This window comes from Podarcis filfolensis (genome assembly GCF_964270895.1).
Source record: "Podarcis filfolensis genome assembly, chromosome: 4".
Classification (NCBI taxonomy): domain Eukaryota; kingdom Metazoa; phylum Chordata; class Lepidosauria; order Squamata; family Lacertidae; genus Podarcis; species Podarcis filfolensis.
Window position 1 is genome coordinate 97,123,576 of NC_139607.1, and position 27,858 is coordinate 97,151,433.

The 27,858-nt window shown below is 46.7% G+C and overlaps 1 protein-coding gene and 1 long non-coding RNA gene across 4 annotated transcripts in view; one reads left to right on the forward strand and one right to left on the reverse strand.

Annotated features, from left to right (window-relative positions):
• Positions 1–24,398, forward strand: part of P2RY6 (pyrimidinergic receptor P2Y6) — a 47,031-nt gene extending 22,633 nt beyond the window's left edge. The window contains exons 1-2 of one of the 3 annotated variants that reach the window (XM_083610017.1): positions 10,970–11,261; positions 22,351–24,398. In XM_083610017.1, the coding sequence (XP_083466143.1) occupies positions 11,021–11,261; positions 22,351–23,378 (1,269 nt within the window). In that variant the 5' untranslated portion in view covers positions 10,970–11,020 and the 3' untranslated portion in view covers positions 23,379–24,398. Of the gene's footprint in view, positions 1–10,969; positions 11,364–22,350 lie in introns of those variants that run through there. The other 2 variants (XM_083610018.1, XM_083610019.1) reach the window with 2 other exon arrangements.
• LOC310760986 overlaps positions 1–27,858 on the reverse strand; it is a 221,998-nt gene that overhangs the window by 139,291 nt on the left and 54,849 nt on the right. The window lies entirely within an intron of this gene.

A 27,858-nucleotide genomic window follows, 5' to 3' on the forward strand; every position in this document is an offset into this window, starting at 1 on the left:
TTCTCTCTTTCTCCTCCCAGACCCAAGAGCTCCAACAATGCCTCCCAAAATGGCGACGGCATTTTTAACTGTGTCATTCCAAAACTCTTAGCTTTCCAGCTTCATCTTGAAACATTGCTTTGGTTCGAAAGTTTATCTCCACACAGCCTTAAATCCACAGCTTAAGTCCTTAGTTTCTGACTCATTAGGGGAGGGGATTCTTGTTAAATCACATAAGAAAAAGGAAGGCAGGTTTTTCCCCCCCTCCCCCCTCAGTCATACCGTATCTTGACATATCTTCTCATATTTTATTCTTGTCTTGTTATCAGAGATCTCTTCTGTCAGCAGTCTTTACTCCCCTTTTTCCTTGAAGCATGTGCAATTTATCTCGTCCAAATTGTTTCTTTTGAAGATGCTTGCAACTAGCGGCGCGAATCAGGGACGGCGTCCAGGAGTGCCGAAATCCCACAGGAGGGCTTTGTGCCTAGTGCCCCCACCCCCACAAATTCGGGGGTGGTATAGGGCACAGCAGGCAAGGGCCGCCCCCCCCACAATCCTGGGGGGGGGGTTAAGGAGGCTAATTACCCCATCATAGCCTCCAAATTACCTCGTGTGGGTCGGAGAGATGTTATTTTCAGCCATCTTCCGATGCGCCACCTAGTGGCCCCCTGACTCTGCTTTTCTATGATTTTATGATTTGGCGGTGGTGGGTGCAATGGCTGGATGCACAGCTGGACAAGCCAGCTCTCCTCCGAATAGCTGTGGTGGCTGGAGCCATAATAATAATAATAATAATAATAATAATAATAATAATAATAATAATAATAATTTTATTTATACCCCACCCTTCCTGGTTTAAAAACAGCAAATATAAAACATTGATTAAAATGTGACTTAAAAACAGCATAGAACAGCATAGAATACAACATAAAATGCAGCATCAATATCAATAAAATTCAAAAATTCAGGGGTCATTATGGGAAACAAAAACAACAACAAGAACAACAACAACAATTGTGTAGCCAGTGACTTCCCTCCATTCCACATCTGGGCTCTGCGTGGGGCTTCCCTTAACTGCAAGCTGCCATTAAAAACCTAAAAAAAGCCTGCCAGTGGCCCATCAAGCACAGCATCTGGCATTGGCCAACCACATACCTGCAAGAAACCCTCAGACAAGACCCTCTCGCCTCTGGCTGTTCGAGGAACTGCTGTTCAGAAGCGTTGCTGCCTTCAACCCTTTGCACAACCCTAGAGTCGGACACGACTGGCCCGTACAGGCAGGGGTACCTTTACCTTATTCTTCTTCTTCTTCTTCTTCTTCTTATTATTATTATTATTATTATTATTATTATTATTAAAAGTTGACCCATAAAACACACAATAACTTCTATAATTTGCCTTATTGGGTGAAGAGGAAAGGCAAAACCCTTGCATTCTTCAATCTGGATTCTTGCTCTGCTCCAGAGGTTGAACATAAATAAGTTTCACAACACCACACTATTCATGTTAGGAATATTAACAGCTCTTGTCTCGTCCACGCTGAGTGACGTTTTCTGGAGATGTTCTTTCTTTGATTGAAGACATCCTCCTGGGGTGTTTGGCTGCTTTCTGCCGATAAGATCAGACGTGACCCAGCCATGAACAGAATACCGCTGCTTTCGCCAAGCCGGTGCCCGCCGGATGTTTTGAACTTCATTTCCCATCACCCTCTGCACGGCAAGACTTTGAAGTCACAAACCTCCAGGGGGCACCAGGTTGGGGAAGGCTGGAGCAGGTTGTTTTGGCGAGCTCAGCTTCATTTTGCAAGCTGGGAAAGTCCCCGGTCTTTATCCTCACCCTAACTGTCAGGCGTGCTTTTCGAGCCGACTTGAAGACGCAAAAGTCTACAAGGAAAACAAAGCCCTGGAGGGAATTTGTTGAGAGATGTAGGAAGCTGATCCTTGATTGCTGATTCCCGGAAGGGAGATGGGAGGAATCATATCTTAGACACAGATCGTATTCTCTTGACTTGATGCTGACATGTACCTTTGCCATTGACGCAACCCCACAGCCAGGCAGGGTTGGGAGGGGCTGGGAAATCATTTAGCAGTCCCTGTGGGCAGGTAAGAAAGCAGCCGGATTTTGATGGAGAAGGTTGCCTAAGGTGAAAGGGTTAAGCACCCTGCCGCGCCCCCTCACCGCTGCTATTTTGCTCACATTTATTCAGCGAGAGAGGTGCCGATTGGTTAGAAAGTGGGGAACCTAACCCTGTCTCTCCTGCTGTCATTCATCCAGTTTGGCCCATAGCTGTCAACTTACAGATTTGAAAATAAGGGACCAGCAGCCAAAATAAGGGACCTGCAGCCTCACCTGTTCCAGGCACTCCAGTCTTCCTGTCCTCCTGCAGTCTGGTCAAACTCATGCTGGTAGCTCTGAGAACACTGTCCAACCACTGTCCAACCAGAGGTTCAACTGAATAGAATCTGAATCACATGCACCACAAGGCCTATGCAGCCTCAACTTAAGATGGCTCCCCGGCCTGGATTTGCACTGCAAAGTTTGCAGCAGCACGTGCAACAAAATGGCGTCCAGCATTCAAAAAACCCCTCAGCTTGCATTAACTAGCCACACACAAGGCATGCAAGCTCCACCCCCCAGTCGTTCTTAGACTTCTTATTGGGTGAGCAACACAGCCAAGCAACACAGTTGGAGCCTCCCTCCTCCCTGGCCGGAAGGGAGGGAGGGAGAGGAGCTGCTTCCTTTGAAATTTAAGGGACATTTAAGGGACATCCATCAATAAGGGACAGCAGCGGGACATGGCGCTGGAATAAGGGACTGTCCCTTCAAATAAGGGACACTTGACAGCTATGGTTTGGCCATAAAGGTAAAACTTTTCAGGTTGTATGTTGATGGTAAGGATTTGTGCCAAAGGACGGAGAGACTTTATTCATTCAGTTTTGATAAGTAGGAGGCCAGGGCTTCTCTGGAAAGGAGCACTTGTGCAGCTGAAAAAGGGGAAATTCCATTTTCTATGCACAGCCAGAATGAAACTTAGCAGATCCTCTGGAGTCCAGAAATGGAAATGGTGTTCACTGTGTGTATGTGCAGAAAATGTACTTCCTCAATCTTCTTTGATGGGCCACTCCAGATGTCCTTTTCATTGTGCATTCACGATTCTTTATTTTATTTGTTGCAATTATATCCAAGCAGCTGAAGTTGGCATACACATGGTTCTGGCCCTTCTCATTTAACCACAACAACCACCCTTTGAGGTAGGTTAGGCTGAGAGACCTGTTGTCCGTGTCCATGGAGTTTTCTTGGCAGGGATACTGGAGTGGCTTGCCGGTTCCTGCTCCAGGTGGATCACGTTTGGTCAAAACTCTCCACTATGACCTGTCCATCTTGGGTGGCCCTGCATGGCATAGCTCATAGCTCCTCTGAGTTATTCAAGCCCCTTCGCCACGGCAAGGCAGTGATCCATGGAGGGGAAGAAATGGAGGCAGTGAGAGATATTACTTTCTTGGGCTCCATGATCACTGCAGATGGTGACAGCAGTCACAAAATTAAAAGACGCCTGCTTCTTGGGAGAAAAGCAATGACAAACCTAGACAGCATCTTAAAAAGCAGAGACATCACCTTGCCAACAAAGGTCCGTCTAGTTAAAGCTATGGTTTTCCCAGTACTGATGTATGGAAGTGAGAGCTGGACCATAAAGAAGGCTGATTGCCGAAGAATGGATGCTTTTGAATTCTGGTGCTGGAGGAGACTCTTGAGAGTTCCATGGACTGCAAGAAGATCAAACCTCTCCATTCTGCAGGAAATCAGCCCTGAGTGCTCACTGGAAGGACAGATCCTGAAGCTGAGGCTCCAATACTTTGGTCACCTCATGAGAAGAGAAGACTGCCTGGAAAAGACCCTGGTGCTGGGAAAGATGGAGGGCACAAGGAGAAGGGGACGACAGAGGACGAGGTGGTTGGTCAATGTTCTCAAAGCTACCAACATGAGTTTGACCAAAGGCAGTGGAAGACAGGAGTGCCTGGTGTGCTCTAGTCCATGGGGTCGGACACGACTAAACAACTAAACAACAACAAGGCTGAGAGGCAGTGATGGGCAGCGAGGTCACCCAGTGAGAAATTTGAACCCTGATCTCCCAGGTCCATATCTGATACTCTAGCCCAGGGGTCAGCAAGATTTACCTCGTCTGGGCCAGTTCACTCCAGTGGAGATCCCTCCCTGGACCAGATCATATGTGCATCCGTGATTTCCGGCGTCTGCACAGACGTGATTTTTGGCATCTGCGCATGCGCAGACGTGATTTTCAGCGTCGCGGAAGCAATTCCTGCGCCGTACTGCGGCAGTTCAGTGCAGCGCAGGGGGAGTCACTGAGTGGGTGGCTCAGTTTGGGGGTGGCTCATGGGCCGGTTAAACAACTCCCGTGGGCGGCTTGTGGCCCATGGGCCTTAGGTTGCCAACCCCTGCTCTAGCCACTACCACCACACTGGTTCTCAGACCGCACTGGCTCTCTCAGGGATGATGTTGGGTGCTTATACACAATTCTGCTTTCTTTCTTGCCAATCCATGCAGCTTCCTGCCCCTCCAGGCAGCAATAATGGATTATCATTCAAGAAGCGTTGCAAAATAAGAGCGGAATGGCGTGTGGATGACTCATTATAAATCCAGCATGAACGCATTATTATTGCATCAATGACATGTTTCGTGCATATGTAATAGGGCTTCAATCTAAAAGTTCCACCTTATATTTTTATTTTCGAAAAAATATCTGCGGCCTGAACCAGGGTTCACACGTGTGGTGCAAGCGAGGGAGATAATGAGACAGCCATACTTTTAAAGTAACTTTAAAATAACTTTTTGAGGGCTTCCCAGAGGCATTGAGTTGGCCACTGTGAGAAAAGGGTACTGGTTTAGAAGGGGCTCTGGCCTGATCCTGCAAAGCTTCTCATGCATTCTTAGCATGCAGTTCTTCCCTGAGAGCACCTGGAATGTGGTGCTTTATTGTTGGGTACAATTCTGCCCATATGGTTTTGGAGGAAACTTAGTGAAGAAATTGGCTGTGTTGGCCGAACTCTGCCCTTGAACTGAGCAACCAGTGTAGCCCAAACACATCCAGAGTCCAGAATGCGCCCACATACTTTACCCCAGAAAATATTTGTATGTCCTGACGTCATTGTTTGATCAGAGACTTATGTAAACTTCTGGATGGGGGCAATGGCTGAAATTGTGAAACTGGCATTATCAGCGACAAATCCGCTGGTGCGCCCGAGATATACCGTATTTTTGGGTGTATAAGACGCCCCCATGTATAAGACGCCCCCCATTTTGGGGGACTAAATTTAAAGAAAATGAGGGGAGATGGCCCAGAGTTGTTGAGCTTTTTTAAGGGGGGAATTCCCCCCTTTGCCAGCAGGGGCTGGCAAAGTGGGCAGCTGCTCCCCCCGAGCCACTGCAGATAGGAAGCGCCGTAAAGCCCTAAACAGCCTCAGCCCAGTAGACCTGAAGGAGCATCTCCATCCCCATCGTTCTGCCCAGACACTGAGGTCCAGCTCCGAGGGCCTTCTGGCGGTTCCCTCTCTGCGAGAAGTGAGGTTACAGGGAACGAGGCAGAGGGCCTTCTCGGTGGTGGCACCCACCCTGTGGAACGCCCTCCCATCAGATGTCAAAGAAATAAACAACTACCAGACTTTTAGAAGACATCTGAAGGCAGCCCTGTTTAGGGAAGTTTTTAATGTTTAGTAGGTTATTGTATTTTAATATTCTATTGGAAGCCGCCCAGAGTGGCTCAATAGCTTTGGGCAAAACAAAACAAACAACTTTTGTGTCTGGGCTTTTTGAATACGGCATCCCTATCTGAGAGGTTTCCACTCTCGCTTTTCTCAGACTTCTCCTTACTGCTTCTTACGGAGAACATCAGCTTCCGTATATGAATCTATTATTTTCTCTGTGTGTGTGTGTCTCATAAAGGTAAAGGGACCACTGACCATTAGGTCCAGTTGCGGACAACTCTGGGGTTGCGGCGCTCATCTCGCTTTATTGGCCGAGGGAACCGGCGTACAGCTTCCGGGTCATGTGGCCAGCATGAATAAGCCGCTTCTGGCGAAACCAGAGCAGCGCACGGAAACGCCGTTTACCTTCCCGCTGGAGTGGTACCTATTTATCTACTTGCACTGGTGTGCTTTCGAACTGCTAGGTTGGCAGGAGCTGGGACAGAGCAACGGGAGCTCACCCCGTCACGGGGATTCGAGCCACCAACCTTCTGATCAGCAAGCCCTAGGCTCTGTGGTTTAACCCACAACATCACCTGCGTCCCTCGTACTCGCTTCCAGACTGGAGATCATTTAAAGAAGCTCACGTAATGAGACTAAAACATCAATACTACGGTAGCGCTAATTCTCAATTAAAGCTTACTTCTGATGTATCCCAGTATTCTTGCAGGGTTTGAAATGCTAAACTTTTGTACGGCTGCATTGATCTGTTGCATTATGGACTTGGCGTGGCCTTTGGCTCTAGAACAATAAACTTTGACAGAAATGCAATAGCATGCAAACAAAAAACCCGGCACTTTAACTTGTGTGAGCTGCTAATTTTCTGCACAGTCTTTAGTGACGCTTTCACGTTGCCTCGACAGCCCCAAAGAGGAAATCAAGGTGTTTGGTTCTTGGAGGGGTTTTTCGAGAGCAAATCAGACTATTTGCACCTGCATATTTACACAGCTCATATCAAATATTGAAGGATCCAGGGCAATGCGCTTGACTGAGGAGAGGCTTTTGGGACGTTTGTTTAGGCCTTGCGCAGAAAGAAGAAAAGTCAGCGACAGATACGAGAAACTCAACAGTTTTGTCCTGTTGGGTAGATGACAAAGAAAGCACAGATTTGCATGCACTAATTTATGTGTGCAAGTGCAAATTTAGAAAAGTCTCCTCTAACTTGAGCAGAAATATATAACTCAGGTGGTAGAGCATGAGGCTTGTACTCTCAAGGTCGTGGGTTCGAGCCCCACACGGAGGGGGGGGGGGAATCCTGCATTGCAGGGGGTTGGACTAAAGGACCTTAAGGGTCCCTTCCAGTTCTACAGTTTTATGATTCTATAATACATCTTGCCATAATGTTGAAGGCTCTGACAGGTGACCCATGAACTTGCCTGATCTGCTGTCAAGGTGCACACTGTTGACAGGCAACTTCAAGGCGTCTGATGGTCTCTATCTCTCTTGAGTTATTTATTTTTGATGCAGATTTTACTGGGTTCCTCCAAGACTGTCCTTTGCAAATCAGACAAATTCATGGAGGAGCAGGATCAACCAGTGGCAACTAGCCAGGATTGCTGTGTTCTACTGCCCCTGTCAGAGGCAGAATGCCCTGAATTGCTGGGAATTGAATAGTGGAAAGAGCACTTTTGTGCATGGGTCCTGCTTGCTGCGAGAGGTTTTTAATATTTTTAATGTTTTTAATATTCTGTTGGGAGCCGCCCAGAGTGGCTGGGAAAACCCAGCCAGATGGGCGGGGTATAAATAATAAGTTGTTGTTGTTGTTGTTGTTGTTGTTGTTGTTGTTGTTGTTGTTGTTGTTGTGAAGGTAAGTTAAAGGACCCCTGGACGGTTAAGTCCAGTCAAAGGCGACTATGGGGTTGCGGCGCTCATCTCGCTTTCAGGCAGAAGAAGCCGGCGTTTGTCCACAGACAGCTTTCTGGGTCATGTGGCCAGCAGGACTAAACCACTTCTGGCACAACAGGACACCGTGACGGAAACCAGAGCGCATGGAAATGCCGTTTACATTCCCGCTGCAGTGGTACCTATTTATCTACTTGCACCGGTGTGCTTTTGACCTGCTAGGTTGGCAGGAGCTGGGACAGAGCAACGGGAGCTCACTCCGTCGCGGGGATTCGAACCGCTGACCTTCCGATCGGCAAGCCCAAGAGGCTCAGTGGTTTAGACCACAGCGCCACCCGTGTTCCCCATTGTGAGAACAGGATACTGGGCTACATGGACCATTGGCCTGATCCACAAGGCTTTCGCTAGGTTTGTAAGTCTGCTGTGCCATCACAGCCAAAGGGAACAAAATCCTGCAACAATATCAATATTAATATCAAACGACATTAGGATGCTCGGCTCAATACGCCCCCATTGCCCTGACCCAGCAGAGATCTTCTTAGCTTATTTTAACTCTTCATCTTTCCCGTGCCACGTTTTTTGGGAGAGAGCTCCCCAGGCAGCTTGCATGCACAGAGAAGGCACCAAATCTCATTCCAGTGAAACAGAACCACGAAAACAGTAGCCTGAAAACAATTTCACAGCCCAGTTTCACAGCTCATACAAAACCAATTTGCACAACCAAGGAGAAACAATTTAAAACCAGCCACACTTTGTTAAATAGTCAGTATTCAGCCCAACATTTGGGATTAAAAGCGACTGGCAAGAAATGGATTTTAGAGGCCCCAACTTGAAGCCGTTACAGATGGGGGCCAAGCATCTATCCATTAAGTGGGATATGGGGCCACCAGCAAGAAGCCCTCCCTCTGTACATTTTGCTGTGCAAGAAGACTTCCTGTGCAAAGTTCGTCGAAAGGAGCAGCAATCGCTCAGAGACATCTCGTTTTTGGATCTGACAAGAGTTTGTTCTCTGCGAGCAAGAGCTCGATCTAGATAACCATGTTCTGCCCTCGTCAGCTTGTAGAATTTCCTCCTCTCTCCCTCCCACAGCCTCTCACGTCTGTGTGGGGTCTTTTGCCAAACGCATCTTGGCAGCCCTTGCGTGTGTGTTTATGTGTGCGGCCTTTGTGGAGCAATTGTCGAAACGTTTGCGAGTTTGTTGGAGGAGGGAGAAAGTTTGTTTGTGGTTTTGATCAAAGCCACGCATTGTCCCAGATCAGCCTGACCGGGCCGTCACCTTCCACGTGATGCTGTGAACACGCCTGGAGAGATCCCAGTTGACATGTGTTGCAGGAAACAAGGGTCAAGTCGCTTATCCCTTCCCCTTCCGCCCCCTCGGTGCTTTCTGGCTGCGAAAGCTTTCGAGTGTCAGCCATGGAAGATGCAGCGCTTTCCTGGTTCCCAGGCTCTCCTGGAGTTTCAAAGAGTTCATAGAACGGTAGAGTTGGAAGGGACCCCTGAGGGTCATTTAGTCCAACCCCTGGAAATGCAGGAATCGCAGCTGAAGAATCCCTGACAGACGGCCATCCAACATCTGCTTCAAAACCTCCAAGGAAGGAGAGTCTACCACAGGGGTCAGCAAACTTTTTCAGCAGGGGGCTGGTCCACTGTCCCTTAGACCTTGTGGGGGGCCGGACTATATTTTGAAAAAAAATAATGAACGAATTCCTATGCCCCACAAATAGCCCAGAGCTGCATTTTAAATAAAAGCACACATTCTACTCATGTAAAAACACCAGGCAGGCCCCAGAAATAACAAGAGATGCATTTTAAATAAAAGCATACATTCAACTCATGTAAAAACACGCTGATTCCCAGACCGTCCGCAGGCTGGATTGAGAAGGCAATTGGGCCAGATCCAGCCCCCTGGCCTTAGTTTGCCTACCTGTGGTCTACCACCTCCACTGTCTAACAGTTCTTACTGTCAGAAAGGCACTTCTTGATATTTCATTGGAATTGCCTTTCTTGTAACTTGAATCGATTGATTTGGGTCCTGCCCTCTGCAGCAGCACAAAACACCCTTGCTCCATCTATTATGTGACATCCCTTGAGATATTTGAAGATGGCTAGCCTATCTCCTCTCAGTCTCCTCTTTTCCAGGCTAAACATACCCAGCTCCTTCAACCATTCCTCATCAGGCTTGGTTTTCAGAGTCTTAGTTGCCCTCCTCTGCACACACATTCCAGCTTTTTAATGTGTGACATTTTAATGTATTTTTAATCTTTGTTGGGAGCCGCCCAGAGTGGCTGGGGAGGCCCAGCCAAATGGACGGGGTACAAATAAATTATTATTATTATTATTATTATTATTATTATTATTATTATTATATTTTTAAGATTTGCCTTGAGAGAGTCTTTAAACCTCTTTTGTTGACCACCAGCATTACATTTTCCATTTTTAAGTTCGGAATAGAGCAGTTGCTTTGGAAGACGATTATGCACTCCCGAGCCTGGAAGTTCAACATAGCAGCCATGGCCCAAAGCTGCAGACAGTTCTGCTATCGGCGAATCTTTCTAAGGTCTATTTAAAGCATTTGCTAGAATCTGCAGCCTCCCTCCCTCTTTCTTGCTCAGCCCTTGTCAGGCAGATACACCCGCCGCCCAACAGTTCTTCTGCCAGCCATCTTCTGGCCACTATTCCAGTGGTCTAAAAGGGAAGGCTGGTTGGAGGGAATGTAAGAAAGTAAAGAACTTCTGGGAAATGATATATAATGAGATGAAAAAGATGTTGAAATATACATTCTTTAAAAAACCAGAAGCATTTTTACTTGGTATTATAGGCCAAGACATTAATAGGCAAGATGTCAAACTGTTCTTATATGCAACAACAGTGGCAAGAGTATTGTTAGCCCAGAAATGGAAGCCAGAAGAAATTCCGACGAAAGAAGAATGGCAGACGAAATTAATGGACTATGCAAAATTGGACAAAACGACAGAAAGGATTCAAAACCTGCGGGACCAGAGGATTGGAAGAAGTATATTGGAAGAAGTATATGGATTATTTGAAGAGCAACTGCAATCAACAAATTACGCTAGTAGGACTACAAGAAGTTTTGTAAGGAGAAATATACGAAGTGTTACAAAGTAGGAAAAGATAGAGGTATTGGTCATGAGTTTGAAATGTAATGGGGAAAATAAGAAATGCATACTGAGAGACTAGATTGGAAAATTTTCAGACAGGACTGATGATAGTCAAAAAAACTGAATAGGATGTAAAAGCATGTTTAATTATTGTTGAAAATGGTATGTTAAAAAGCCAATAAAAAATTATATATATATAAAAGCGGAGGCTGGTTGCACTTCCTCCTTTCGGAGGCCAGGCAGAGGTCCATCCTCCCAAAATCCTGCTCCCGGTTGCTGCCCGTGATAGTGCTTTTGTGCCAGCCATCCCACAACACCAGGATGTGGTTACTGGACAGGTCAGATTTGCTGATCCTATCGCTCTTGCCTCGAGTTTCGTACGCTGCCACCCAGCCATCTGACATCCTGCTTTTGCTTCTACTGCTTCCTCTTGCTGCCTATATAGGGCATCCCCACAGAAGGACTTTCCGAGCCCGGGCACAGCAGGTGGAGAGGCAGCACAGGGGTGGGGGTTGCCGAGGCGACCTGAGCCGGTCCAGGAAGAAAAGGCTTTGCCCTGCAGGTACGCCAAAGGATTCATAGTTGCATGCACAGGCGATTTGAAAAGCCACCCCTTTCGTGCACCTCTCGCTCTCTGTGTGTGGCTAGACCTCCTGAAACAGAGGTGAGTGGCAGACTTGGGGTGGGTTGTCTGGAATTGTAGTGATGGTTCCTTGGCACGAATCATACTCGTTTTTTAAAGCTAGGTTTAAGGATGAGTGAGGATGGGCAGATTGGCTTCTCATTTCTCCACTCCAAAGTTCGGGTTCTCGTCCACATCAGTTTGCAGAAAAAGTAGAGAAAACCCTGAAAATTTACCTGCATTTTAGTTCTAATTTCTCTCGATGTACAAAGTTTTGAATGCAGTTTTGCCCCATAACATGTGGTTTTGCAAATCAATTTTCTCTTCTCTTCTTTTCTTAAAATTTTATATTCTTTATTGAAAAATTGTTGTTGTTGTTGAGTCGTTTAGTCATGTCCGACTCTTCGTGACCCCATGGACCAGAGCACGCCAGGCACTTCTGTCTTCCACTGCCTCCCGCAGTTTGGTCAAACTCATGCTGGTAGCTTCGAGAACACTGTCCAGCCATCTCGTCCTCTGTCATCCCCTCCTCCTTGTGCCCTCCATCTTTCCCAACATCAGGGTCTTTTCCAGGGAGTCTTCTCTTCTCATGAGGTGGCCAAAGTATTGGAGCCTCAGCTTCTGATTTCCTTCAGAATGGATAGGTTTGATCTTCTTGCAGTCCATGGGACTCTCAAGAGTCTCCTCCAGCACCAGAATTCAAAAGCATCCATTTTTCGCCGATCAGCCTTCTTTAGGGTCCAGCTCTCACTTCCATACATCACTACTGGGAAAACCATAGCTTTAACTATACAGACCTTTGTCTGCAAGGTGATGTCTCTGCTTTTTTAAGATGCTGTCTAGTCTGTGATTCTATCCTTGACTAAATTCAATAAATGTATTAAGAGGTCAATGGGCGTCTTTGATCTGAAAACTTCCTCTTAATATCTCTGTTTTGTGCACCAAGAACCGTTTTGCTTTTCTGCACTCCCATCGCAAAGGGGCAAAACTGTTACCTTTTCCTGTTCCCCAAACCAACACTTTCCCAGTGATTTTTGGATCCCCCTGCCTGGAAACCTCTTCTTGTGTAATTTAAGCCCATGCGATGTGGCCCTGCCTTCTGGGCAGCAGAAAAACAAGCCTTTGCCTGCTTTGGTGCAACCTTCGGGCATTTGAAGAGGAATTTTAAGTCCCCCCTCTGAGCTCCATGTATTACACGTCCTCCTTTTTCCCTCTCCCTCTTCTGTTCTAATCCGAACGGTGCCCATTCAAAACCTGAACTTTCTGCCAACTTTGCCTTTTGAAATCCGCTGGGGGTTAAGGTGCCCATTATGCCAGGAGCGCTGGACCAGATTGGTTGGAGAGGCGAAGCAGTTTCTCAACCTCGCAGGTGCCCGGAGACGGCGGTGGGAGGAGAGAAAAGTATCGCTTTCGCCCAAATTCAACACCCCGCAAACAATTCCAACGCAATTAAGCGCTATACAATTGTTGGAAAGGAGGAGCGGTTCCTTTCAGCGCTGGCGACCTAACTGCCTTTCAGCTTTTGTGGAGTGTGAATGGGGTAACGAAAAGGTGTTGTGTGTCTGCCTACGTGACCCAGCGACTCTCATTAGCCGCCACGCGCAGTTCGTGACCTTCGCCTGTGAAGGTCATTGCTCTTTGGGGCCGGATCTGCCATTAGGCAGGAGAGTCACGTGCCTCAGGCGGTTGGATTGGGGTGTCATGAAAAGGCAGGAAATTGCTCGTTCTTTGGGGGATTTTTACGGGGATTTTCGGCTGTTGCACACCTTGCCGCTTGGGTGGGGTGGTGGGCAGAGGGGGCATTTGCTGTTCCGCCTCAGGCGGCAAACTATTTTGGGCTTGTCTTCAGCAATCCATGGGGAGAGTGATATGAGGGGTGCTACCAGACCCATTGAGGACCCCCAAGTAGCACAAGATGTATGTCTGTCATTCAGGAGTGCAGCCTTTCCCCCGTGACAGTGCGTGCCCAAGATCCGTGCTTTTTTCTAGGGGGTTGCATACTCCTAAACATTTTGCGAATCTTTGTACTTTTCCCCCATTTACTGTATTTATTTCCCCCAATTTGAACTATAAAATGGTGATTTTCTTGAATCAAAATGAGAGTACCTCTAAACTGGGAGCTGCCGCCGAGACCACATAACACCAGTCTTAAAAGACCTACACTGGCCGCCAGTACATTTCCAAGCACAATTCAAAGTGTTGGTGTTGACCTTTAAAGCCCTAAACGGCCTCGGCCCAGTATACCTGAAGGAGCGTCTCCACCCCCATCGTTCTGCCCGGACACTGATGTCCAGCTCTGAGGGCCTTCTGGTGGTTCCCTCACTGCGAGAAGCCAAGTTACAGGGAACCAGGCACAGGGCCTTCTCGGTGGTGGCGCCCGCCCTGTGGAATGCCCCCCCCCCCCCCGATGTCAAAGAGAACAACTACCAGACTTTTAGAAGACATCCAAAGGCAGCCCTGTTTAGGGAAGCTTTTAATGTTTAATAGGTTACTGTATTTTAATATTCTGTTGGAAGCCGCCCAGAGTGGCTGGGGAAATCCAGCCAGATGGGTGGGGTATAAATAATATATTATTATTATTATTGAAAAAAAGCACTGCCCGGGGCCATGGGTGCCATGCAGAGTGCACTGAAATTGGTGTGTGCCCGGCTCCTTCATGGGGAATTTTGTGGGTTCTCGGGCACCCAGGGCCCCAGGGAGTTGGCACCTACGCTGTCGCTTCTGAGGAGGAACTCATCGTGTGGATTCAGTCCCCCCGGCACTTTCATATTTCAAACCTAAAAGATTCTGCGAGGATCGACTTGGGATAGGAAACTGGGGGGATCAATCTGCCACACGATTCCAGGGACCAGACCCCCCCCTACATCAATTTGATTTGATTTATTACAGTTCATAGAACCATAGAACTGTAGAGTTCGAAGGGACCCTGAGGGCTATCTAGTCCAACCCCCTGGAATGCAGGAATCTTTTGCCCCACATGGTTCTCGAACTCTTGACCCTGAAATTAAGAGTCTCAGGCTCTCCTGACTGAGCTACCAAGTTTTCTACGCTGCTTTTCATTCAGGCAAAGCCCTAAAGCGGCTTACAAACAATAACCAATAATAATATGATAGAACGCAATAGAGCATCGCAAAAGCAGCACAAATCACACAGAGTAATTAACAAATCAATGGTGGAACAATGGCAATCTATAAAACACCGTTGACAGAGTTTGGCTGTCGAGTGTCCCTCGGTTATTATCTGTGAGATGTCATAGAATTGCAGAGTTGGGACCCTGAGGAGGATGATGATGATGATGATAATAATAATAATAATAATAATAATAATAATAATAATAATAATTTATTTTTATACCCTGCCCATCTGGCTGGACTTCCCCAGCCACTCTGGGTGGCTCATTTAGTTCAGCTGCCATTCTATGGTTCTGTGAGTTAAGAACTATGTAGAAACCTTTTAAAAATATTTGAAATTAGAGGTAATAGAGATGAAACTCATCAACTGGATAGGCTTGCCCAACGAAAATGTTTTAAGCAGGTGCAAAAACGAGTACAGGCAGGGAGTTCCAAAGTTTCGTTGCCACCATGCTAAAAGAAGAATTTCTTGCAAGTGCGGTTATTTGACAAATAGACTGCGGCGGAATCTACACACCTGTTCAAAACATTGTGGAAATGCTTTTTTTTCACCACTTGGTGTCACAAATATATATTGCACTTTGCAACACATTCAGAGTGTTTCATTTGCAGCTGTATAGCTGAGTCCTGTATCTCTTTTGACCAGACCATGGGTAGGCAAACTAAGGCCCGGGGGCCGGATCCGGTCCACTCGCCTTCTAAATCCGGCTCCCAGATGGTCTGGCAATCAGCGTGTTTTTACACGAGTAGAATGTGCCCTTTTATTTAAAATGCATCTCTGGGTTATTTGCAGGGCCTGCCTGGTGTTTTTACATGAGTAGAATGTGTGCTTTCATTTAAAATGGGTTATTTGTGGGGCATAGGAATTTGTTCATTCCCCCTCCCCAGAAAATATAGTCCGGCCCCCCACAAGGTCTGAGGGACAGTGGACTGGCCCCCTGCTGAAAAAGTTTGCTGACTCCTGGACCAGACAAATACCTGACCCTAGATTAATTTTCAGTATCCTTCCTAACCCCGATAAAATAAAAAACGACGGGAACAAGAAATGCAATTCCTTAGATGCTGGAGCATTAAAAAGAGTTTGAAATTTGCTGCCCAGGAGGAGCATTTGAGAGAGGCAGGCGGCTTTGTGGCTGCTTCCTCCTCCCTAAATGTGTCAGCGAATTGCCACAGAGTCGGTAGCAGGCGATGAATGGACGGCCGTCTCCTCCTGCAAGCAACCCCACCAGGGACACTTCAGAGCGAAACTTGTGCAAAAGGAGGAAGCGGTTGGTGTGTCAATTTCGGGTGAAAGTGATGCATGGACAAAGGCGGGGGGGGGCGGCCTCCTGCCGGTTGCCGCTGAAACCACAATGTTGCTTGAACGAAAAGGGGCAGAGGAATTAGACCGGCCCTGGGTGCAGGAGGCTGCCCGCCTTCTTATTTTTAGGTTTGAAGTTGCAGATTCCGAGGTAAGTTTGGGGGGGGGGGTCAAGTCATAGCTCGGGGGTGAGGCATCCTCTTGGCATGCGCAAGGTTATCTCCCGCTTGGACTACTGCAATGCGCTCTATGTGGGGCTACCTTTGAAGGTGACCCGGAAACTGCAATTAATCCAGAATGTGGCAGCTAGATGAGTGACTGGGAGCATAGCTGTCAACTTTTCCCTTTTCTTGCAAGGAATCCTATTTGGAATAAGGGAATTTCCCTTTAAAAAAGGGAAATGTTGACAGCTATGACTGGGAGCAGCCGCCGAGACCACATAACACCGGTCTTGAAAGACCTACATTGGCTCCCAGTACGTTTCCGAGCACAATTCAAAGTGTTGGTGCTGACATTTAAAGCCCTAAACGGCCTCGGCCCAGTAGACCTGAAGAAACATCTCCACCCCCATCGTTCAGCCTGGACACTGAGGTCCAGCGCCGAGGGCCTTCTGGCGGCTCCCTCACTGCGAGAAGCCAAGTTACAGGGAACCAGGCAGAGGGCCTTCTCGGGGGTGGCACCCGCCCTGTGGAACGCCCTCCCACCAGATGTCAAAGAGAACAACTACCAGACTTTTAGAAGGCATCTGAAGGCAGCCCTGTTTAGGGAAGCTTTTTATGTTTGATGCATTACTGTATTTTAATATTTTGTTGGAAGCCGCCCAGAGTGGCTGGGGAAGCCCAGCCAGATGGGCGGGGTATAAGTAATAAATTATTATTGACCAAGGGAAAGAGACGGTGGAAGAAGATTGGAAGAAATTTAAAGTTTATCTTAAGAACTGTTGTAAAATTAATGAGTGTTAAAATGTCTTGGGTAATGCAAAATAGAATTGCAGTGACAAACAATTGGATATGAGAAAAAAGATTTAAAGAAAGTGTTGTAAGTAATTGAAATTAGGGGTTGCTGGAAAGATTTAAAACAGGGATGCAGAAAGGGGAGGTATGGGGAAGTCGTTGAAAGAAGGTTTAAGGAAAAAAGGTTAAGAAATTATACGTGTTTATATGTTTGTTTGTTTATGTATTGTGTTGCATTGTCTTTTAATATGTGTTGAAAAACCAATAAAAAAATTATTAAAAAAAAGTAATAAATTATTATTATTATTATTATTATTATTATTTATTTCCCGAGTTTGATACTTGACATCGCCAGGCAGGGATGGGAACTGTACTGATCTAGGTGGAACCATCGGTCAGAGTCGGCAGAATGGAGCTCCCTATTAAGCTGGTTCCTTGTAAACCTCAAACGTTTCTGCGTAAGGCTGACACGCAGAACCCTCGTGCCTGAGGATTTTCTCTCTCTTTCTCTCCCAGTACTTTCCCCAGGAAAACCTGCATTTTTAACCCTGAACCGGAGCAAACGGCAACTGCGTTTTCCGCCGGCTGCCAGCTGCTCCAATTCAGCTGTTAAAAAAACAACAGCAGCAAATGGGTTTTCCTGGGGAAAAGAAAAAAGATCAGACACAGAACTTTAAAACATGGAGTTGTGGCTAAAAAGCGCGGCACAACAGGAAGTCTGGATGAGCCCTGTGTGTGTGTGTGTGTGTGTGTGTGTGTGTGTGTGTTTGTGTCTAATCGCAGGATTTAGGTGGGAAGATTTGGGGCAGGCAAAAGAAAGCCCCTCTTTACGCAGCACATCGTTAAGCTGTGGAACTCATTTCCGCAGGAGGCAGTGATGGCCACCAGCCTAGATAGCGTTAGAATAATAATAATAATAATAATAATAATAATAATAATAATAAACAACTAAGTTTGTTCTGGGTATAAGATTTCATGTGCATGCACACTTCTTCAGATACTTTTATTCACATGTAGTTTTGTGCATGCACACAAAAGCTTATACCCAGAACAAACTCTGTTGGTCTCTAAGGTGCTACTGGACAATTTTTTTTTTTTTACTGCCTCAGACCAACACGGCTACCTACCTGAATCTATAATGATGATGATGATGATATTTATACCCCGCCCATCTGGCTGGGTTTCCCCAGCCACTCTGGGCAGCTCCCAACAGAATATTAAACAGAATAAAACTTCAAACATTAAAAACTTCCCTAAACAGGGCTGCCTTCAGATGTCTTCTAAAAGTCAGGTAGTTGTTTATTTCCTTGACTTCTGGTGGGAGGGCGTTCCACAGGGAGGGAGCCACCACCGAGAAGGCCCGATTCATGCAGGAGATGAGAGCTTTTCCTGCTTCGGCAGTCCTTAGGATATAGCGCCTCCTCCTAAAAGCCTTTGCCTTCTGCTCTATCCTTTGTGCAAGTCTTTAGCGCCTGCATACGCACAACTGCTTTTCTTCCTGCTTTCGGTGCCAGAGCAAAGAGATAAGATGTATGAGGTGTCAAAAGCCATGTGTGTCTAGCCAGGCTGGAGGTCGGCCGGCAGTCTAGCCCAAGCAGTGCCGTTTCAAAATGCCAATCTCTCTGCAAAAGACAACTTCCCCGACCTCTTTGCATCTTCCAGCTTAAAAAAAAGGAATTAAAGCAAGCCAGAGGCCTGTGGTGGAGATGATGTCTGGCTTTTCCTGCCCATTTGAACTTGTCATTTGGGTTATGGTTAGCTGCTATCTGATGGTCTTGCTGTGGATGGTTTTGGTGGGTGGGGAGGGCAGGAGATGTTGGAGCAGGGAACAGAAATGTATAAAAATGTGCAAGGCCGTAAAAGGACCAGCTTTCCTGGAAACCCATATGCCTTGCATGCTGCTCCGTCGTTTGCAGAAGGTGGTAGGGATCGCTTTTCTTTAAAAAAAAAAAAAAAGTTTTATTAACAATTTCAACATAACAAATTATCAAAACATATCATATTCATTATTTCCCCCCCTTTCCCCCGCCTTCGAAAAAGAGACTTCCCTCAGCTCCTCTCTCTGATTTCTCAGCACATATTATTCTCTGCATGTTTTAAAATTATACATATCCTTACTTTGTCTATCTACCATGTTATCAACCAATAAATTTGTTTATTTTTATTCAAAACCTGCCAAGGAGTCCAATTCGTTTTGTTGTCTTTTTAGATAAATTGTAAAAAGCTCCCATTCTTCCTTAAAGTCATAGTTGTCCTTGTCCCACAATTTGTATGTCAATTTAGCCAACTCTGCATAACACATCAATTTTTCTTGCCACTGTTCTTTCATTGGGATTTCCTCATTCTTCCATCCTTGTGCGATCAAGACTCTTGCCGCTGTTGTAGCATACATAAATAAATTCTTTATTTTTCTTGGCAGGTCTTGTCCTACAATCCCTAACAAAAATGCTTCTGGTTTTTTCCACAAATGTCATTTTAAATTTTTTTTCCAATTCATAGAATCATAGAATCATAGAGTTGGAAGAGACCACAAGGGCCATCGAGTCCAACCCCCTGCCAAGCAGGAAACGCCATCAGAGCACTCCTGACATATGGTTGACAAGCCTCTGCTTAAAGACCTCCAAAGAAGGAGACTCCACCACACTCCTTGGCAGCAAATTCCACTGTCGAACAGCTCTTACTGTCAGGAAGTTCTTCCTCATGTTTAGGTGGAATCTTCTTTCTTGTAGTTTGGAACCATTGCTCCGTGTCCGCTTCTCTGGAGCAGCAGAAAACAACCTTTCTCCCTCCTCTATGTGATGGTATATATCACATAGATTCATTATATATCATTTCCCAAAATGTTTTAACTTCTCTACATTCCCACCACATATGATAAAAAGTCCCTTCTTTTCCTTTACATTTCCAACATGTGTTTGACCCGGTTTTGCACATTTTTTGCTATCTGTACTGGTGTAATATACCATCTAGACATCATTTTCATGTAATTTTCTTTCAAAAGAGAACAGTCTGTAAATTTCAAATTTACTTTCCACCATTTCCCCCAGTCCTCAAATTGTATGGGATCACTTTCCTTTTGGAGTTCTGTTCCTTCAGGGTAGCACCAGAAGAAGCGCCCTGGGACTTTATGGTCAAGGGTTAGGGTAAGAAACCCAGTAAATGATGTTGGTGGTGAACATGTAACAAGTGTTGGAAATGTAAAGAAAAAGAAGGATCATTTTTTCATATGTGGTGGGAATGTAAGAGGGTAAAGGGTTTCTGGGAAATGATATATAATGAGTTGAAAAAGATGTTTAAATACACGTGTGTAAAAAAACCAGAAGCCTTTTTGTTAGGAATAACAGGAAGAGAGATAAATAGAAGTGATCACAAACTTTTTCAGTATGCAGTAACAGCGGCAAGAATATTAATGGCCCAAAAATGGAAACAAGAGGAACTACCGACCTTGAATGAGTGGAGAATGAAACTTATGGACTATGCAGAATTGGATAAAATGACTGGAAAAATCAGATATCAGAAAGATCACAAATTCATCGAGGACTGGGGAAAGTTCACGGATTATCTGAAAACTATCTGTGATGAACAGACAACGCTAGTGGGTTTTAAGGAGACTTTGTGATAGTATAAGGTATATTGTAAAAAAGAAATAGAGATGGAAAGATAATATTAAATTGGCAATATCATATAGAAAATGCGTGAAGATAAGAAAAATGGATGATTGAGGGATGTGCTGGTGGAAGTTCAAAAACAGGAAATTTGTAAACATGGTTGTACGGATTTATTTGTAAAGGAAAAGCTTAATAAAAATTTATAAAACGAGAATAATGTTGGTGGTGATGCTGGGGACTTTTTGTGTTGATTAAGTGGACTTCTGGCCACCCAGCTGTAGTTTTTTCTAGAGGGCCCGCAGGGAACACTAAAGGTTTCAGCCTAGGAAACGATTTGAGTTTTAGATGAGTCAGTATGGCATGCTGGCAAGCGCCAGGATTTGCACTGAGTTCAGAGCTCAGGCTTTGAAGAGTCTCACCTTCCTTTTCTTTCTCTAAAAAAAAGCACTCCCTTCTGAGATCCACATGCCAGCGGTAGGAAAGGTGCTGTGCCAGCAACAGGGGGATAGGTCCCTGCCCCGATGAGCTTCCAATCTGAAATTGCAAGCTCCTTTGGGACGAAGGGCGGGATAGAAATGTAATGATGAAACAAAGAAAATTTGACACAAGAGGAGGCGGCAGACAGGGGAAGGAGACAGAGGCAGTGAGTAAACTAGAATAATACGCACACAAACACACACACACACCCCTGCAGTTACATGTACTTAGGCGTACTTGCAGTGTTTTTTGGGTTTGTATTTTAATATTACTAAATGACATCCTTCTTGCATGACCTGTAATTGTAAGAATGTGCAGGCTTTTGAATGCTGCTTCAGTCAATTCAGTCAACGTATTCTGGCATTTAATTACTTCTTAACAAATACATTGCATATGGATTTAGCTTTTTGCATTTAATCTGTGTTGCAAGCCTCTTCGAGTCCCGGCCTGGGGAAAAGGCGGGATATAAATAAATGGATGGGGTGGGGGATGCATCACTCTGTAGCAGGAGCAGCTCTGATGCAGGTGCAGCACAAATTTGATCTCTAGCGCCCACCTCCTTTCCTGTTTATTGCCTGGACTTTATCTCCCTGTGCGTCACACGGGCGCCATCTGCTGGCAAGCGAAAGTTAAACCAGGAGATGCGTTTCCCAATTGCAGCAGGTCTGACTGGCTTTTATTTTTACAGGGACCAGCCTCCACTGAAATAAACATGTATTAGAATCCAAGAATCCTAGAATTGTAGAGTTGGAAGGGACTATGAGGATCAACTAGTGCAGGCATAGGCAGGCTCGGCCCTCCAGATGTTTTGGGACTACAACTCCCATCATCCCTAGCTAACAGGACCAGTGGTCTGGGATGATGGGAATTGTAGTCCCAAAACATCCGGAGGACCAAGGTTGCCTATGCCTGAACTAGTGACTGTCCAGTCCTCTGCAATGGAGGAATCTTGTGCCCAATGTGAGGCTCAATATGATAATGTAAATTGATTGCTAATTGGGAAATGTATTAATTAATTTTAAAACACACACACACACACACACACATATATACACACACACACATACATGAATGAAATAATTTTTATTTTATTTTACAAGTGTACATTACCAAATACATATCCATATTTAGAGATTTCTCCGTATCTCTAAGACTTCCCACCTTCCCCTTCATGGGTCCTGTTATCAACCTTTTCCACTGTATATTATTTCATCATCCAAGTTTTATGTCTCTCCAATTTGTCCATAGTAGTAATTTCTACATTACAAGTGTATTATTGCAATCCTGCTAATGTTTTCACCTGCCTGCAATTGTCTCTCAAGTAAATTGTAATTTTTTTCCCCCATTCTTGATTAAAGTTTTGGTCTTCTTGGTCCCTGAGCTTTCCGGCCATTTCGGCATAGTCCAACAGCTTGGTTTGCAATTCCTCTCTGCTAGGGACTTTGTCTTCTTTCCATCTCTGGGCCAGTAATATTCATGAACTTATCAATATTTTTACTAAGGAATCTTTTGCCCAGCACGGGGCTCAAACACCTGACCCTCTTTCTGCCTTGCCCACAGATCCTAGCTACCTCGAGGACAACCCAGGGCCTGAGCCAAGCCCAGGAGTTTACGGCATGGATAATCTGACCTCCTCCGCCAGCGGCAAGGACTCGTGCACCTACCACGAGGAGTTTAAGCAGATCCTGCTGCCCGTGGTCTACTCGGTGGTCTTCGTCCTGGGGCTGCCCTTGAACTTCATCGTCATCGCCCAGATCTGGCTGTCGCGCAAGTCTCTGACGCGGACCACCATCTACATGCTGAACCTGGCGGTGGCTGACCTCCTCTATGTCTGTTCCCTGCCTCTCCTCATCTACAACTACTCCCAGAAGGACTACTGGCCTTTCGGAGACTTCACCTGCCGGTTCGTGCGCTTCCAGTTCTACACCAACCTGCACGGCAGCATCCTCTTCCTAACCTGCATCAGTATCCAGCGCTACCTGGGCATCTGCCACCCGCTCTCCACCTGGCACAAGAAGAGGGGCAAAGGCTTCACCTGGATGGTCTGTGGGGTCGTGTGGTTCCTGGTGGTCGCCCAGTGCCTGCCCACCTTCGTCTTCGCCGCCACCGGGATCCAGAGGAACCGGACTGTCTGCTACGACCTGAGCCCGCCGGACCGCTCTGCCAGCTACTTCCCTTACGGGATCACCTTGACGGTCACGGGCTTCCTGATCCCCTTTGTCTTGATCTTGGGCTGCTACTGCTGCATGACTAAGATCTTGTGCCAGAAGGACGAGATGATCGGGCTGGCCGTCCGCAAGAAGAAGGACAAGGCCATACGGATGATCATCATCGTGGTCCTCGTCTTCGCCATCAGCTTCTTCCCCTTCCACCTCACCAAGACGCTCTACCTGATCATCCGCTCCATCCCCGAAGTGCCCTGCCTCACCCGGCAAGCCTTCGCCATCGTCTACAAGTGCACCCGGCCGTTCGCCAGCATGAACAGCGTCCTCGACCCCATCCTCTTCTACTTCACCCAGCGCAAGTTTCGCGAGAGCACCCGGCACTTGCTGGATAAAGTCAGCTCCAAGTGGAAGCACGACTCGTGAGGAAGCGCCCGTGATCCTGTGCCAAGGGAGGGTTGGCGACGCCCCGTCTGCGCGGCACCGGGCGCCAGAGGGAGAGCTCGGCCTAGCGCGGCTTCAGAGGCCTAACTCTGGTTGCCATGCCAACCCTATTGGAAGGCCTTGGGAGAAGGTCACTGTGGGAACAATGGGCCGCTGGGATGCTCTACTCTCTTTCCCTTGCCTTAGGGCTGCGAGGATTCGCTCCTGCTGGTTTGGGAGATATCTGCTGCCCGTGGCCGGCGCCAATGGTCCTTCGTACCGCCATGCACCCAGAATTGAGTGGCGGAAGAACAGGAGAAATGCGACTGGCGTAAAGTCAGGGACATCGAAGCCACCTTCTCCCAAGTCACTCTGCCCGTCCACCTGGCACAGTCTTGTCTACCTAGACTGGCAGCAGATCCCCAGGGTTCCAGGTTGACCTGGAAATCATAGAATTGTAGAACTGGAAGGGATCCCCAAAGGTCCTCTAGTCCAACCCCCTGCAATGCAGGAATAAACGAGATGCCATTGGAGACTGAACCTGAGACCATGCTGAGCAGATGTTCTGCTGCTGGGCTACGTCAGCTGAAGGAGAGAGAATCTCTTTAATGAGATATTCCAGATGGACTGAATTGGCTCTGGGTGACCGGGAGTGGGTGGGAGTCATCGTTTAATTGCTTAAAGCGTTTTGGGGTCATCCAGGCCTTGTTCAAGAAACAGTATTATTACCTTTTCACTGAGAAAGGAGTCCTAATCTTTCAGATCCCTTCTGAAATCAGGGGGTTCCAAGCATGAGCCGTGAACAGATCCTTCTACGACAGATCTCCAACCGGAGAACGGATATCAGCAAACAAATGCAACCCCCCCAAGTTGCTGCGATGAACTGAGAAATGGGGTGTTGTCCCATCCATCGCTACATTTCTCTGAAGGGACCCCGTTGAAAAACCACCAGTGTTGATTGATTTGTTGTCATTTCTTTCAGAAGATGTAATAAATTTTGGGCTTGGAAGCTCAGCTTAATATGTACCAGCTCCTGTTTGAGCAACTGTCGTGTGGGAACCTCCTTGTGAGCCTTACGAGAGTGTTGCGCAGCGGAATCGGCCTTCGGAAGAATGCCGGCTTTCTCTTTTCCTTGCTTACCCGTAAATCGAGCAAGTTCCTAGTCCTCATGAAATCCACGGTGCCTCTGAATACCAGGTGCTGGGAATCACAAGCGGGGAGAGTGTTGCTGAGCTCAGGTCTTGCTTGTGGGCTACTCATAAGCGTCTCGTCGGTCCCTGTGAGACCAGGGTGCTGGAGTCAACACAGTAGGAAGTGTGGTGGTGTGGTTAGAGAGACGATAATCACTGGGGGGCCCTGGGTTCAAATCCCCGCTTGGTACTGCAGGCACTTTTCCTCTCACCCCAACACACCTCACAGGGTTGTTTGTGAGGCCATAACGAGCCAGGTTGGTGGAGGGAGAGAACTCTGCACATTATTCTCAGCCCTTTCAAGAAAAGGTAGGATAAAAATGTAGGCATTTTCACATGTGCATCTTTCCATTCAGGCACGTCAGAGCCATCGTTGCTGTTTAAAGACATATTTCAGCCAAGCCAAAGGCCAGCTAGGCGCATGACCCGAGGGAGCTGTTCTGGCAGCAGAAAGTGGTGCCTAAGGCAGGGGGCAAATCTGAGATTTTCCACCCCCAGCCTATTTGTTTTGCCCCATTGCCCTGGCTCAGTTTACCTGTCTGCTCTTTTGCACGCTGGTTTCACCTGTGCCTAGGGACGCGGGTGGCGCTGTGGGTTAAACCACAGAGCCTAGGGCTTGCTGATCAGAAGGTCGGCGGTTCAAATCCCTGCGACGGGGTGAGCTCCCGTTGCTCGGTCCCTGCTCCTGCCAACCTAGAGTTCGAAAGCACGTCAAAGTGCAAGTAGATAAATAGGTACCGCTCCAGCGGGAAGGTATACGCCGTTTCCATGCGCTGCTCTGGTTCGCCAGAAGCGGCTTAGTCATGCTGGTCACATGACCCAGAAGCTGTACGCCGGCTCCCTCGGCCAATAAAGCGAGATGAGCGCCGCAACCCCAGAGTCGACCACGACTGGACCTAATGGTCAGGGGTCCCTTTACCATTACTTCACCTGTGCCAGGTGACTCCTTGCAAGATCCAGCCAGTCTTAAGGACCGATGTGGTTCTTTCTCCCTGGCAAACCTGCATCTGTTTTCCAAACCCAGCAGCACCAGGAAGGTTCATGGCAGCCCTGTGGTAGCCAGTGCGGTGTGGTGCTTGGAGTGTTAGACTAGGACCTGAGAGACCAGGGTTCGAATCCAGGGAGAACCATATAACCACCTTGAGCTCCTTGGAGAAAAAGGTGGGATATGCAGTAAATGGAAATAATAAACAAACAAACAAGCAAGCAACCCACCAGAGCCAATCTTCCCATATGTATTTTTCTCTGCCCTTTGCTTTCAACTACTATTTCATTCCTTGTCCAAATGCATGTGGAACAAGTGTTACCTGCAACAAAATGTTGCAGCGCATCTCCCCTGCCCCCCCCCCGCAGGAAGTGTTTTTTTATTGATTTTCCAAAAATTTTTAACAAACATACATCTTAATTGTACTTAATCCAATCTTAGTAACATTATTAAGTGACTTCCTCAAATCTCCTGGCTGAATTTCAGTGTATATCATTGTAACAGTTTTCCAAAATCAATTTTCTCATAAAATTAACTTAGTCACTTAACATCTTTCTTTCTTTTCATTTTAACTTTAAACATGCTGTTCTCTAACGTTACATATTTAAATCCTAAGCCTATCTGGTATTTGCAATTTTTTCCAATTAAGTTATCTTAACATATTTAACTAAATAGTCTTTTAATTTCATCCATTCCTCCTGGAAGTCCTCCTCCTTCTGGTCGCAGACTCTTCCAGTGAGGTCAGCTAGCTCCGAAAAGTCCATCATCTTCATCTGCCATTCCTCCACTGTTGGGACTTCTTGTGTTTTCCACTTCTTAGCTAACAAAATTCTAGCTGCAGTTGTGGCATACAAAAACAGTCTAACATCTTTCTTGGGCAATTCCAGACCTGTTATTCCAAGAAGAAAGGCCTCTGGTTTCTTAAATGTATATTTCAACATGTTTTTCCAATTCATTATAAATCTTCTCCCAGAAGTCTTTTACCTTGGGGCAGGTCCACCACGTATGATAAAAAGTACCTTCTTTTACTTTACATTTCCAACATAAATTATCACTATTATGAGATATCTTTGCCAATTTTACAGGCGTTAAGTACCTCCCAGCAGAAAGTGTTGCAGCTTCCGCTAGGTAATTCAGTCCCTCCTCCTGAGGTATTCCAGGTTGTGTGGTACCTTTTTCATCCCAACAGCCGCAAATACTTCTGACCAACATTACAGGATCCACATTCCAGGAATAAGTGGAGCCGGAAGCAAAATGGGGTGCGGGGCAAGTTAACCTATATGATTTCGACCTCTTATATTCCAGACTTTCTTCTCCAACCAAAATGGTCAAAGGGCAACCAAAATGGTCAAAGGCCTGGAAACGATGGCTTATGAGGAAGGGCTAAGGGAGCTGGGCATGTTTAGCCTGGAGAAGAGGAGGTTAAGGGGTGATATGATAGCCATGTTCAAATATATAAAAGGATGTCACATAGAGGAGGGAGAAAGGTTGTTTTCTGCTGCTCCAGAGAAGCAGACACGGAGCAATGGATCCAAACTACAAGAAAGAAGATTCCACCTAAACATTAGGAAGAACTTCCTGACAGTAAGAGCTGTTCGACAGTGGAATTTGCTGCCAAGGAGTGTGGTGGAGTCTCCTTCTTTGGAGGTCTTTAAGCAGAGGCTTGACAACCATATGTCAGGAGTGCTCTGATGGTGTTTCCTGCTTGGCAGGGGGTTGGACTCGATGGCCCTTGTGGTCTCTTCCAACTCTATGATTCTATGATTCTCCACACACACAAAACATCCATCTCCCAGGCAAGCAAGAATTCATCAGAGTTGGAGGACGCATTTGAAAATCAGGCAGGGACATTAATGCGAGAAGCAAAGCAGGAATTGGGCTGGGTGTGGCTGGGGAGGGGGTGTGGCCTGAGGAGAGTCCCCAGGGCCAGGTGAAGAGGTCTGGAGGGCCACATTCAACCCCAGGGCCTGCCAGGAGCGAGAAAGCAGCAAATCGCACTGTGGAAGTAGGAGTTAAATCCTTATTAGCAAGAACACAATCTGCACCGACTGAGTGGAGTCTCAGGCCTAATGGGCACAGCAGCACATCGCCGGTAGGCCTGGGTCACCCATGGATCAGTTGCCAAGACTGAAAGTCCCCTCCACCCCACAGCCATCCAAGTCCTCTGGAAGCAATCGGAGACTGCGCCTGCGTGTAGCCAACCTCTCCTCCGCTCTCTGCATGCCTCTTCTAGTACTGGGAGACCAGGATGGAAGGGGAGTGTGTTGCAGCAGGAGGGAGAGACACGTAGGACTCTTCACCAGTGGGA